Source organism: Gossypium arboreum, chromosome 3 (assembly GCF_025698485.1).
Source record: "Gossypium arboreum isolate Shixiya-1 chromosome 3, ASM2569848v2, whole genome shotgun sequence".
NCBI classification, from domain to species: domain Eukaryota; kingdom Viridiplantae; phylum Streptophyta; class Magnoliopsida; order Malvales; family Malvaceae; genus Gossypium; species Gossypium arboreum.
The window spans coordinates 127486647-127501881 of NC_069072.1; the positions used below are offsets into that span (position 1 = coordinate 127486647).

General features: G+C 34.1%; 1 protein-coding gene across 1 annotated transcript; it reads right to left on the reverse strand.

Moving 5' to 3' along the window:
• Positions 1-1374: 1374 nt before the first annotated feature.
• On the reverse strand, positions 1375-5687 carry LOC108487022 (uncharacterized). Its single transcript, XM_017791223.2, has 3 exons — positions 5186-5687; positions 3326-3406; positions 1375-2154 (listed from the first exon to the last, which is right to left on the reverse strand). The coding sequence occupies exons 1-3, from the start codon at positions 5342-5344 to the stop codon at positions 1750-1752; spliced, it is 645 nt and encodes a 214-aa protein (XP_017646712.1). The 5' UTR covers positions 5345-5687; the 3' UTR covers positions 1375-1749.
• Positions 5688-15235: the final 9548 nt, after the last annotated feature.

Sequence of the window (15235 nt, forward strand, 5' to 3'; positions counted from 1 at the left end):
AGGATGCATGTGGGCAGAAAATGCCTGGTTGGTGGGGTCACAAACACAAGCAATAAATGTAGTAAGAGTCTTAGGAATTATTAATGATACATTCTTAGAGGAAATGATTTGGCCCCTTACCTCATATCAATACCTTTTAACCATATGTTTATTATGGGTGGAGTGAAATAATTTCTTTTAATAAATTGGAGGCTATTATTAATGTCTATTGAGTCATGTGAAAGAAGTTTGATATTCTTTAAATAATATTTCATGAATAAAAAATAATATCCTTAAAATATGAGTCAACTTTAAAAATTTTTTGCAGTCTGAATTGAAATATAAAATTCTAAAAGGTTAAGATATAATTTTTATTAATTTCTAATTTCATCATCTTGAAAAAACAAAACAAAAGAAAAATTATATTTGAAGGGTCAATATAGTGTTGTAAATGAATTAAGCTTGAATAAACGTATCTTTGTTCATATTTATTTGTTTATTCTTAAACTTATTTGTGTTCGCTCATGTTGGTTAAGAATTTCAAAATTTTTGTTCTTGTTAGTTTATTTAAAATTATTTAAAATTATGTGCGTTGATATTCATTCGTTTAATTTAAACGAACAAATGTTCATGAATAATAAACAAACAATAAATGATCATATTTATAAATATTAATGATTATATTATAAATAAATAAAAACATACAAACCATAATAATTTTATTAATATATACTAATGGAACAATAAAAGATCTTTAAATGATTTACTAAATGAATTTTAAACAAACATAAATGGACTTGTTGAAGAACATAAATTAACTGAACAAGCTTTTTTTTTTTTTCGGTTCGATTAATAAACAAGCCTCAAAATCTTATTTATTCATTTATTTAACTTAATAAACAATATTTATGTTCAAAAATCGAATTGTTCTACATTTTACTCATTTACAGCCCTGACGAGTAAAGTGCAGTTTTATTATATATTAACTTAAATTTTCATTATTCATAAATGAATTAAATTGCATGCCCTACTAACCCTTTAAAATCACCCCTACTTAGTAAAAGTGTAACTCGGATCAACTCCAGATTTATTCAAACTCCTGTTGGATGTGATCCTATCCCTTAAGAAAGAGGGTTCGCATTGCTTGGTGAAAGGATTATGGACCCCATCTGCCATAGCCTGCCTAAACGCAAATGGTGCCGACATGACGCTGTTAAGGCATAGACAACAGCCTCATGATTAGCCATCACCAACTTTCTTTCCCCTTTTGTATCTTGCTTTTTTTTGCTAAATATGTCAGTTGAGAAACTGTAATAAGTAAACTGCTATCAATGATCAGATCTTAATAAATCTTAATAAGAAAAGCTTAAAAGGTAACCCAAAATTTGAGAGATATTTAACAAAGCAGTTTTGGTTCTTTTTTTTTCTTTTCTTCTCTTTTTTTGTTCTAAAAGTAGCTGCATTGATTGAACAAAATGCTTTACATATGAAACTTAAGACCTCCAAGCAAATACGTGCCAAAGCACATAGAACTGATAAATTCATACCAACGGGTGCTATGCAGCACATAAACACACTAGACTATTCTTCTTCAATCACCAGTGCCATTGAGTTTTTTTTTTTTTTTTTTTATGAACTAGCCATCTTTATGTTGAGCTTTTCTTCACTTTGGTAGCAGCAGCAACAAACAAAATGGTAATGCAATCACAATAGCCTCCTTTACGACCTTTTTAATTGTTCGGAGTTCACAATGGAGCTACCATTGCATTCTCAGTAAGTAGATTCATGTGATGGGCTATCCGCATGCATGTCCATTGAGGAATCATTGGAGCTGAAAGGGTTAGAGTCCCGAGTCGGGGGCTGGAGAAAGTTGGATTCATTGTTCCTGTCTCCATTTTCTGAAGGCAAACCATTCGTACAGTAGCCTTCTTGAGCAATGTGATAATGCTGAAGACTCTGAAGAATGGGGCTTGATAAAGCGTTTGAGAAAATAGAATTCTTCGGCTGCTGATCAGAGTAATCAGGGCGAGTTCCCTGCACAGCAGTTTGGCCAGATGAGCCTGAAGAGACCATGAAACTGGTATTCATGAACTGCATTGTTGGCTGGGATTGGTGCTGTTGGCTTGGTGCTCTAGGGGACATTGATGGCTCCTCACCACAGTAGTCTATCTCATTCTGCAAGGAGATCATAAAAATATTCAGATTTTCTGAATATAATAAAGATAATCAGATACAACAAATAGAAGGGATCGGAAAACACAAAATTCTAAGGAATTCCGAAGGAATCACAAGAAGGTTCCCTCAAGTAAGAAGGGAGAATCTAGCCTAGCCATCTTTCATCTTTGTAATAAGCATGCTAGCACCTGCACACATCTTTAGGGGCCAAAACTAGAAGAATATAATAAAACTAATTCCCAATTTTCCAATTCCAAAAGCAAACAGTACTTTTCACCATTTTGGTAATAATGTCCTTCAAATTGTGCTATAGTTGACCTCCAGCTCATAGTGTAAACACGTAACTACTGAAGATCAGCAAAATAACTCCTCTTATAAGTCTTTCAGATGCAAAATTTGAGAATTAAACAGAACATATTTGAAATAAGAGATATAATTCTCAAACAAATTGTAGGCTTCTAACATATTAGTAAACCTACATTGCTCCGACTCTTTATTTTTCTTTAAACACTCATGTCTGAGACCGGCATTCAATACAAATCTAGACACAGGTATGGGGATATGACCCTCTGGTACACAAGAAAGAAGGAAGAGACATGACAGTCAAGTTGAAAATGACAGCAAAGGACAAAGGATATGCCGTACAATTTCAAAAAGGCAATTAAGGAAAAGTGATATTCATCCAACCTTAATAGTGAGCCTGGAGACAATATTTCAATGAGCTACATTAAATATAAAATGGCATAAGGCCTATCTTTATGCGCCCACATGCATTAAGGTATTCATAACAGAATTCCAGAATGAACACATTCCAAGAGTGAAAGGCAGATACAGGAGAAAACAAACAATTTCAAACAGGCTATATCAGGTTCAAGTTCAAACCATTTCAGGACTGGGTTGTATCTTGGGTTTGAGGAACATTGTTATTAAATATATTTTTTTTATTAAGTTTGAGCTATTATGAATTTAAATCAGGTCAATCTCAAGTTTGGATAATTGGGGTTCAGGTTGCTTCATGTTTGTATTCTTTTAGGTTTAGGGTGTTTGGCTTTTATGATAATTTAGATATGCAAGAGTCTGGATCTGGATTTTTTTCCAGGAAAGTTTATGCATTCAGATTCATTTTCTGCCTCAACTGCGAATGATAAAACAGTAAAAAAGAACAACAAACCTGAAGGTAATTGAGGATATCCATTGTTGTTACTCTTGATCCTCCCTCTTGTTGTCTCCAAATCCACTGATAAAGTTTTTCCTGAAAGCAAGTTGAAATGTCCTATTAGCTTAACTTCTAACTCGCAACTAGAAGCACTTCACAGATGATTGGATAAGCAAGATCCCAAATAAAGGCTGAAATTTTATAATTTCATAGATTTTACACTCAATATTGTGTGAAAATATACATAGACCTTTGCTCTTAACAAAGGAAACATGCAGAATTTACAAGACATCCAGAGTCCTCCTTAGAAATTAAACTTCCAAGTTGAATATAATAACTGTAAACCATGTCTGAGCACATTTGAGAGAGCTGACTCTATCAACGATTTATAATCTGCCGTCAAACTGCCAATACACCCTTCCCTTTTTTAGTTACTATTTTTTAACACTAAAAGAAATTAACATCAAAACTCTGGAAGGCTTCTAAATAAAATGGTTGCATGATTATGGTTAACAAGTTTCCATTCAAGCTTTAAACAACATACATTTAAGCAAACAATACCAATGGTTTCGTTAGCTACACTTTTAAGAAGCCTAAGGAAGTGAAGACCGAAATCTTAACCTAAAAGATGAAAGAAAAACTTCAGTACTTCAATTTCCACACTCCTCCAATTTAACAAATAAGGCAATGCAATAAGAACGCACTGAGCCTAAGAAGGGAAAAGGAAGTTCTTTTGTTGATTTGAAAACCTTTTTTATTATGCATCAATGCCCACCAAAAGATTAGCTCAACTCAACCTCACCATGAGTTTAAACACCATGAAGCAACTGGTTCCACTCTTAGAAATAAGTATAACACAACAACAAATCGACATACTAACCACAACCTTTTTTTTTTTTTTTGGTTAATTACAGTTACGTTTCTAAACAAAATTAAGATGCACCACACTGCCTTCAAGCTAAATCACACAAACATACAAATGCAATAATCCGGCTTTTCTAAAGCATGTCTGAACACATTTGAGTGAGGCGACTCCATCAAAGATTAATAATCTACCGTCAAACTGCCAATACGCCCCTCCCATTTTTTACCCCATTTAATAACACTAAAAAGAGGTAACATCAAAACTCTGGAAGGGGTTCTAGAAAAGCTGGATTGATGACTCTGGCTAACAAGTTTTCATTCAAGCTTTAAACAGTATATACTTAAGCAAGCAATATCAATGGTCTTATTAGCATCAGTACTTCAATTTCCAAACTCCTCAGTTTTCACAAATAAGGCAATGCAATAAGAGAGTATTGAACCTAAGAAGGAAAAGGGAAATTATTTTGTAGACTCGAAAACCATTATTATAAATGTATCAATGCTCACCAAAAGATTAGCTCAACTCGAACCTCACCAAGATTTTAAACTTACCACACCAACCAGTTCCACTCTTAGAAATAAGTAGAAGATGACAAAAAAAAATCAACATATTAACCACAACTTTTTTTTTTTTTGTTAATTACAATTATCATTTAGGTTTTTGAACAAAATTAAAATGCACCAAGTTGCCTTCAAGCTAGAGCACACAAACAAAAGAATGCAATATACCCAGAAACACAAGCAGAACAAAAGCTAATCATATTAACGCAAAACCAACAAATCCCTAACCGTATCCACATAAAAAATACGTTCTTTTTTTTGCAATAATTATTAAATATAAATATAAATATATATATATATATATATATAGCAGGCTAGATTGATCAAAATCATAACTTTAAACTACCTAAGTAAAACACAAAATCATGATTCAAAAATCGGATGCAAAAACCCATCAATATAATATTGCATACGAATAAAGACACAAAATTTTAACGAAAGAGAGAGTACAAGGCTATGGCCTTTTCCGGCTTGAAAGGAGAGTTTCTGCTGGTTCATAGCCTGAGTATAAAGTTGAGACAAAGAGTTAGCAGCGCTGCAAAACGAAGCATACATAGTCCGATCCACCTCATCAAGGCTCGTCGCTATTGACTTCCTTTTCTTCCCCATATTCCTCGATTGGGTTCTGATCGAAAAAGCTTTTAGAAGCTTTTCACGATTGATGAAAAAAGAGAGAATTTTTCCCTTTTTTCTTTCTTTTTTAAATATTTTTTTTCTGGTTATTTTGTATAAGAGAGAAAGGTTGGTTCGTTTTTGGTAACTTTAGTTTGAAGACAAAGAGAGGTTGGAGGGACAGTTTAAACAGTGCGGTTGAACCGCGTAATATAAATGGATACAGCTTTCGAGGATATCAATTTCTGATAGAAATGGATATGTCCATAAGCACTTTAAAAAGGAGATTCAATGTTTTGGTAATTAGTTCACACCGTCCATAATGCAACGTTTGTACGTGCTTCTTAAATAATCCATATACCTTTATTTTTATTTTAATATTATAACCTTGTTGATGGCTTAATTGAACAAGGTGGAGAATGGAGATAATGATGGGGATATGTAATGCATCTCGTTTAGTACAAGGCAGAGGTTCGTTAGATAGGGTGGTCGGAGATGGTAGAAAATAAGCGCTTATTGAAGCTGAAGTGAGAACAGGTGAGAGAGAGAATGGTTCACCTCCTATAAATCTTTCAAGTGTTGGTCCATGGTCACACTTTTGACTATCATATCATCCATATAGACCTACATATGTCTTTTAATTTGCTTCTCAAAAACATTATTTACCAATTTTTGATAAGTGGCCCTTGTTTTTTTTAGGCCAAAAGATATTACCTTGTAATAGAATAGGTCATCTTTTATAATAATATAGGTTTTCTCTTGATCATTGGAATTTATTTGGATCTGATTGTACTTTGAAAATACATCCATGAAGCTCATGCACCTATGACTAGCGGTTGAATAAACTAACTTATTGATAGACAGTAGGGGAAAGTTATCATTAGGGTATGCTTTGTTGAGGTTGGTGAAGTCCATGCATATTCACCAATTCCTATTGGGTTCATTAACCATCACTACATTTGACACTTAATCTAAATAGACTACATTTCAGATAAAATAGTGGATAGGAGCTTGGTTACTTTTGTTTTGGCCCATTGGATTTTCTTATTCAAAAATTCTCTTTTCTTCTGTTTAATCGATTTTTCCAAGCTATAACATTCAATGAATGGACAATTACTAAAGGGTCGATGCCTAACATGTCTATGATGGTCCATATGAAGATATCCACGTTGTTTCTCAATAACCTTGTTAGAGCTATTCTTTCCAATTTGGGGAGACTTGCCACTATTTTGGTTATTTTATCCACCTCACTCTCAAATAGGGAAAAGTTCTTTATTTTCTCTATAGATTTTACTTTATATAATCTCAACTCCAATCCTATGTATAGACTTTCCAACTTCAATGTGATTTTATTTAAGAAATTCACCTAATTGTCAATGTTTATTTGAAGAAGTCTTGTTGTGTCTTTCTTACTCCTCACTCTATTTTTCAATGGGTTCTCTTATTGTGTCAACTACAATGATAAGATGTGGCAATGTTTTTTTATTTGTTGGTTGACCTCTATATGTCAGTTCCTTGAGGGGTTGGGCATTTAGTTGTTACACTAAAGGTAGCTAGAATTAACTTAGCTTTTCTTATTAGTGGCCTTCCAAATATGGCATTGTATGTGAAAGGTTGGTCCACAATTAACAATTTGATGTTAATTATGACTGTGTGCTCCTCATCACTCATAGTTACAAGTAAGATAATATAACACCCCTCACCCGTATCCGACGCTAGGATAGGGTTCGTGGTGCTACTCGACTCAAACTCAACCAACTGTATAAAACTGGGCCATAAATTTTCAAACAATTTAAAAATTTCTCTTTTCACAAGCAATCTATCTCATATATGGGCTTACGAGGCCTAAAACATACATCCGGGGTGGTTCGAAACCCAACCGAGAACTCATGAAAAACTTAGAAAATCTCATGCATTAAAGCTCCACATGCCCATGTGGGTATAGAATACACGACTGTGTGCTAGGGACACACCTATCTCCCGAACTTGTGTCTGAAAACCTGGGCATTCTGCCAAAACCACACGGCCCAAGCACACACCCGTGCCCTATAACCGTGTCTATTGCCCGTGTACCATTAGCGTGCATACTGACTTTATGACACAGCATGGGCACACGCCCGTGCAGTCTACCCATGTACTAAAATGACTTTTAAGTTTTAAGTGCAGGGGACGAACGACCATAACACACACCTATGGGCGTGAGCCGTGTGTCATACACGGCTTAGACACACGCCCGTGTGTCTTACCCATGTGGACAAACTAGGCTATTTCCCAAGCCATTTTGTCACATACTTTGCACAACCTACACAAGATCATGTCAATATACAAATTTCATTACAAGGGAACCAATTCATCCATAGAAAGAACATTATATGCATTCATCAAAATGAATAATAGCCATTATTCCAAGCTTGAAACTAAGTGAAGGGCTTTTGACTTAAGCCAAAATACATGAATAATTCTCTTAATACAACATCCTAGTCTAGCCCTATACATGCCACCTTCAAAAAAATATAAATCAAACTATACCAAGTGCTGCGGCAGATAGTGTGATCGATATCTCTAACTCTATGGGACCTTTAAGCTAGTCTGGCGATACTGAAAGAAGAGGGAAAGAAAAGGAGGTAAGCATAAAGCTTAGTAAGTCGCATATAAATAAATATACAACAACAATCTCACAATTTGCCATCATGCTTATAGCTCAAAGGTAAACATAACTTAACTTACTCATTATCATCTACTCGAGTCTCATTTTCTAAATTAAGCTCATTACTCATGCTCATCATATAGGTACCTGTAACACTCACAACATGATCATCCTTTATTTATCAAGATTGAACTACAACTTTCACCATTGAACCGTTTGAAATACTATTAGATTTTCTATGAACCTTCAACATGGGATAAATTGTCGATGCCATGTCCCAGACATGGTCTTACACTGGCTCTCTTATATGCATGTTGATGCATGTCCCAGACATGTCTTACACTTGCACAACTCTTAGCCGATGCGTGTCCCAGACACGTCTTACACTGGCTATCTCTGTCGAGGCCGATGCATGTCCCAGACATGTCTTACTCTGGCACTCATCCCTATGCTGATGCCATGTCCCAGGTATGGTCTTACACTGGCTCTCATAATGTAGCCGAAGCATGTCCCAGATATGTCTTACACTGGTGCACAAATCACCCAATGTCTTGGCACGAATATCCAGTTCATATCCTAAGGTTTCAACGGGATACTTCTACTATCTCAAATATTACAAGGCATTCTCAATTTATAACTTAATACAAGCATTAACAGTGTAGTTGTATTATTTACATACAACTTACCTCGAATTACAAAAGTACTTGATTAGACGGCTTAATCGGATTACTTGGCTTTGCCCCAGTCTAGGCTCGGTTTTGGAAAATCTTGATCTATAATAACAATATGCATCCATTTAGTCACTAAACACAATTAGGCATTCATAAATTCACAATTTTGGTAAAATGACTATTTTACCCCTAGGCCTTGGCAAAATGACCATTTTACCCCTATGCCCGAAAATCGATTTTTATCGAATTTCTTTATATTTTAAGCCTAGATATACTCTTTTTACTACTAGAGCAACCCCAAATTCTCACTATTTCACACACTAACTACCTATTTTGCAACTTATGCAAAATAGTCCCTTTAGGTGTTTTCATGCTAACACCTTTCACAAAAGTTGTTTATAACACAACTAGGACTCATATTCTTCCATAAAAAATCAGCATATATCACAAATACATCCATGGTAAAATCCTAAACTCTTGACTATTTTGTAAGGTATCACCCTCATTTGAAAGCTCATGCTTCAAGGGTCTCAAAAATGCAAAAATCATTAAGAGAAACTATCAAAATCACTTACTTAAGAGTGCTTCAAGTTGCTAAAATTTCAAGCTCTTAAACCCCAAATATTTTCTAATATTTTTGGCTAAGAAGGGAGAAAATATGATAGCTTTTTCCTTCTTTTTCTTTTTCTTTTATTAAAAATAAAACTAGTCAAAATTGGTGACCTAAGCTTCACCTAACTTTGACAATTTTGTCTCCCCTCACTCCATGCCGGCTAACACTATAAGAAAAGGTGTAATTGCCCTTTAAAAGCCCTAAATTTTGATTCTCTAGCTATTTAACAAATTTGGGTACTAAAATGTAACTTTTGCCCTTTAAGCGATGTAACGCCCCAATTTTCGGGAATCCTGTGAATGTTGGCATAGGTTTAATTATGTTAGTGGGCCTCTAGAAGGCCCAAGCTTAAGATAGAACCCGGTAATTTTAGTTAATTTTTGTTCCATAAGAAAAAGGGAGTGAAATTATGAAATAGGACCTATGTGAAAATGTTTGAAAATGCTATAGGCTAAATTGAAGTGGCCAAATAAATAGGAGTGCAAAATAGGAGGATTTGCATGACAAGCCTCCCATTTTACATGAAGTGGCCAGCCATCATGTTGTTGTAGACAAAATGTGCACTTGATATCCATAATTTATGGTACAAATTGATACAAATTGATAATGGGTTAGGTAAATGTTCCATGATAATGGATTAGGTAAATATTCCATGATAATGGGTTAGGTAAATGTTCCATGATAATGGTTTAGGTAAATGTTCCAAGATGGGAATTTCATGTCTTTTGTATTAAAGAATCAAATGGATGAAATATGAAATTTTATTAGAAAAAAAGGGGTGAAAAGAACAAAGTTTTGTCCATCTTTGTTCATCATAGCCTAAAGTTAGAGAAGAGAAAGGAGAGGAGAAAGCTCTTGAATGTTCGGTCACTTGGGGAAGAAAATTGAAGGTAAGTTCATTGTAGTTTACTTTTATTTTGAGGTTCATGAGTTCTTCTTGATTCTACCTTAACTCTTGAAGCATATTTTGGTTTTTAGTTGTGCTGTGAGCATTTGGTCATGAATTAAAATGAAGGAAATGGTTGTTGTTTCATGTTCTTTTGATGAAAAATGGAAGATAGGTGAAGTTGAGCCAAACAAATGAACATGCATGTGCCTTAGATGCTAGAGGGAAAAATCAGCTAACATGTTGTGCTTTAAAATGATGAAATGGAGATTATACTTAAGTAAAATCATAGATATGTGATGATTGATTGGTGATATACATGTTTAAATAACAAGCATGCAAGGTATGTGTGAAAGAGTGATTTGGTAATAAATCTGCTTGGGACACCAGCAGTAACGTGACTTTGGAAAATCACCATAAATTGTGGGAGAAGAATTAGAAGCTGAATAAATTATGTAATTAAAGCTTATTGAGTCTAGTTTCAAATGAAATAAACAAGAACATATTTTGAATTCTGTACAATGAGAAATTTGATTCGTAATGAAGAGTGGTCAAATTAGTTAAACAGTGAAACATGGGAAACTTTAAGAAAAATCTGGTATTGATTGGCTAAACCAAAAATTCTGAAAATTTTCTGGATAGAAGATATATGAGTCTATTTTCAAGGAAAATTAACAGAACTTGATTTGGAGTTTCGTAGCTCCAGTTATAAATGATTTAGTGACTGTTGCTCAGGAAGATAGCTTGCAGTGAAATTATGATTATGTGGTAAACATTGACAAAAATTTGTTAATGAGTTGCTTATTGTTTTCTTATAAGCTTACTATGATCTGTAGGTGTGGTTGGCCGAATATTGTAAGGGGTTAATACGTAGTTCGTATTTGAATAGTTAGATTAATGTGTTAGTAATCCAATTGTAGGCGGTTCGTGTGTGGTTCTTGTAAGCATATAAATCATAAGCAATGTGTGTAACTAACACCCTTTTCTTAGTCTAGATCGGCAAAAGTCGAAAAGCCAAAATGCCGAAAACGGTATTTTGTAGATTTATGAGTGTCTGAATGCTCGTGAGGTAAATTGATTAATGTTTTTGGTAAGCTGCAATGTTTGGACCAAAGTGCATGATTTACGTGCCCTCGATATTTTTGGGCTTAATGGGCCAAAATTGGAATGATGGGCCAGCGGCCCAATTCGTAAGAACCCTCGGTAGTGATTACATTAGTACGTGAAAGGTAGGAATATGCATGAAAAACCCTAAAATAGATAAATTCTTGAAATACCTTTAAAAGTGGAAAATTTACGTTTTACCCTAGTAGATAAATTAAAAATACCTCTAGGTTAAATTGACCTAAATGCATGTTTGATTGTTGTTATTTCTTGCATGCCATGTTATTATTATCGATGCATGGGATTGGGATATTGACGAGGAAGTCTTGAAAGTGGCTTGTCCACATCTTTGGAGGCTTTGGCTCAATTCTTCGTTAATCGAGCAACAGAAGGTCAAGAAGCGTGGAGTGTTAAATGGGTGGGTTGAGCTATTCCCACATGGAGTGTATGGCTGATGCGGTGGAGTGTAGTGGTTGGTGGGTTGAGTAGTCTCCCAAATGGGCTTGCATATGTTCTTGATGTTGCATGTATTTTGAAATGGGCCTATGGGCCATCTTATTATCTGAATAAGGGCTAAGGCCCGGTTTATTATAATCTGAAAAGGGCTCGGTCCAGTACCATTTACACTGAATGGGCTTAGGCCCAATAGGCTTGAGTGACTTGGGCTTTGAATGGGTTTTCCTTACACTTGAGTTTCCCCAAACTCACCCTTTTATTTTCATCCACGCAGTAATCCCCAACCATAGTGGGCTTGGAGTCGTGAGGGAATTCGGAGTGGCCACATTGCGAAAGTTTGATTTTCTTCGGTGAACTGAACATCCTTTTTTTACGTTTGAAGTTTTGGGTTTTTAATGTAATAAGGCCGCTTAATTATTTTTGATGGTGTTAATATGTGTTACTAAGATAAGTATTACTTATTTTAACTGTTGAAGTTGGAAAGCTTTAGGGCGCGTTTTCAAAAACAACAATTGTAACACCCCGTACCCGAGACCGTTGCCGGAGTCGAACACAAGGTGTAAACGGGTTTAATTTATTACTTAAACAGCTCATGCAATTCATTTTAAATTTTCTAGACAAGCTGGCTAACTACATCCGAGTTGCTTTAAAAATCATATCTCGAGTTCTGAAACTCAAAATCCAATTCCGTAAATTTTTCCTGAAACTAGACTCATCTATATTTCTACTAAAATTTTTCTAGAATTTTTGGTCGGTCCAATTAGTACAGTTTATTAGTTAAAGTCTCCCCTGTTTCAGGGTTCGACTACTCTGACCTCTGTGTATTACGAATCAGATATCTCCCTGTACAGAGATTCAATGACTATGCCGTTTGTTTCAAATAAAACTATACTCAATAATGAATCTTTACATATAAAGCATGACTTCTAATTATCTTTTTAAAATTTATGGTGAATTTCCAAAGTCAGAACAGGGGATCCAAAAATCGTTCTGGCCCTGTTTCACAAAATTTTAAATATCTCATACAATATACTCATATATCTGTTTTACTTCTTCCATATGAAAATAGACTCATCAAGCTTCGATTCCATAATTTATTCATTATTTAATTCCATTTCTACTATCTTTAGTGATTTTTCAAATTCACACCACTACTGCTGTCTGAATCTATTTTATGGTAAAATTTACCTATTTCATGGTTTCCATGGATTAGCTAGTAATTTGACATACATAACACCAAATATGATCAGCCATGGCATACGGCATAATAATCAAATAGACTTAGACTATTACTCCATTAAAACCGAATTATCAAGGCCAAATCTACTGAACCTTATAACTAAGCACCCATAAGGCTAAATTCAAACTTAGCATTTAAGCCATATTCGCATGGCTAAAAGTTTACATATTGAGGTTCAAACAAAACATAATAGCCTATACATGCCGTAATGTTCACCTATATAACTAAGAAAAGATACCAAAACGTTGCAAGCTAGTGTGATGACTTTGACGATGATCCAAACACGCAAAATGGGTCAAGGAAATCTAAATAGAAAACAAACAAACACAAACAAACAAAAAAAAATGAGTATTCAACCCAGTAAGTCATAAGCAATAATATACATACCGTTGATATGAGATTACGAGAAAAATAATATAAAATCAATCAATTTCAGTCATGCCAAATTATGTTACATTCACATATTTTACTGACCCAACCACAGGCCAAGGCTTACTATCAAATCAACTATCAACCAACCAAATGCTTTAAAACCTTCTCTCAATGTATAAAACAATGTCAAATTATATACACTCATGCATATTCGTTTCAGGCCTCATTTTGATATTTCGATTAATAGCACAAACACTATATGCTTTCCATATGCTACTTAAACCATCAACCGAATTCGCACACATAGTGCACAAGGATTTTCGCACACATAGTGCCAAGATACACCACACACTTAGTGCCCCGAAAATTCAATCACGAATTTAACATTCAAATCAGCACACATAGTGCCTTTCAACTATGCACACGTAGTGCTAGTATCGGTTCCTTATAGTAAGGCAAATTAATTAACTCAATTGGCACATATGGCCACAATTATAAATGCATATATATATATATATATATATATATATATGTATAATCAATCTCATGAAAGCTTACGGACTTACCTTATATAGTTCGAAATGATTTCCAACCGTCTACTCAATATTCTTTGTTTTTGCCTTTGCTTGACTCCCCTCTTTTGGGTTCTTGATCTAGGATAATTAAATTCGGTAGTTTAATCACTTTGCTAAATACTTATACATATAATTCAATGATTTTTACATCATCTTTCAATCACCATTATTCAAGACTTTGAAATTTCCACAAATGTTCATCTAATGCCTCTAGGTCGAATGTAATATTACATCCAAATTCACATAGTTTCTGTTATATCTAATTCTAATGTACATAATCATAATTCAATTCAACATTATAAACCATTATCACCCATTTAGCCGATTATAGGGAATTAAATATAATATCTCTAGGATATACTCTACATGGCCGAATATACCACATTAATTTTTTTTAACATTACCTATGTAATTACCTATAGGTTCTTATACCTTAAATTTCACCCATTTAACCTTTTAGTGCCTATTTATCATTCCTTTGATCTTAACCTAAATGACAACTCCCATTCTCCATATGTCAACTGAATTATTCATAACATCAAGACTAAAATTTTTGCACCTTGAACTTCATACATTTATAAAAACTTTCATAACTCATTCGCCCCTATCAAGAACCATTTAACATGCAAGGAAAATAATCATAGAGGAAGAAATTAATATTCTAAATAAACTCAATTTTTATTTATTTATTTTTTTTGACCGAATGTACAAGGTGCCTCTAAACTACTCATCCAAAAATCTTTACCCCATTCTAGTCATTCCCCTATTGTTCCATACAATATGAAAATAACCCCTAATTCTAACACTTAATCATTCGGCATATTGCCCAAATCACCATAAGAAATCTCAACTTTCTTGACATTACCAAGAGTGCATCCACAATTTAACTTAGCATATTATAAAACCAAATCAACAAATTCAAAGCTTACCTCCTAATGCTAAAGATGAATGCCGAATTGCTCTAGGTAAATTTTCCCTTATTTTTCATCTTTGTTTCGGCTTTGAGAGAGGTAGGAGAAGAAGATGAACACCATCCTCTTTCTTCTCTTTTATTTAATTCATTTTATTACAATTATTAAATCATTTGTTAATATAAAATTATTTTAAATTTGAATTAGTGAAGCATTATCATTTCTTGGCCGGCCACTATGTTTATTATGGGTAAATTGACATGCAAAACCACTCTTTTCAATGCATGTACTAATAGACCATTGTAAGATTAACCTATCACTTTCCAACAATGTTTCATATAAGTAAATTTTAATAAATTCACATAAAAATGATCAAATTAATGCATGAAACTTTCACACATGCATTTACTCAC

What these genes read in the sequence shown, in the direction of transcription:
- LOC108487022 (XM_017791223.2), bottom strand. Translation starts at nt 5,344, where the DNA reads ATGGGGAAGAAAAGGAAGTCAATAGCGACGAGCCTTGATGAGGTGGAT. An exon ending in CCGGAAAAGGCCATAGCCTT is followed by an intron (nt 3,407 to 5,185) that starts GTACTCTCTCTT and finishes ACTTGCTTTCAG; the next exon opens with GAAAAACTTTATCAGTGGAT. An exon ending in ATATCCTCAATTACCTTCAG is followed by an intron (nt 2,155 to 3,325) that starts GTTTGTTGTTCT and finishes ATCTCCTTGCAG; the next exon opens with AATGAGATAGACTACTGTGG.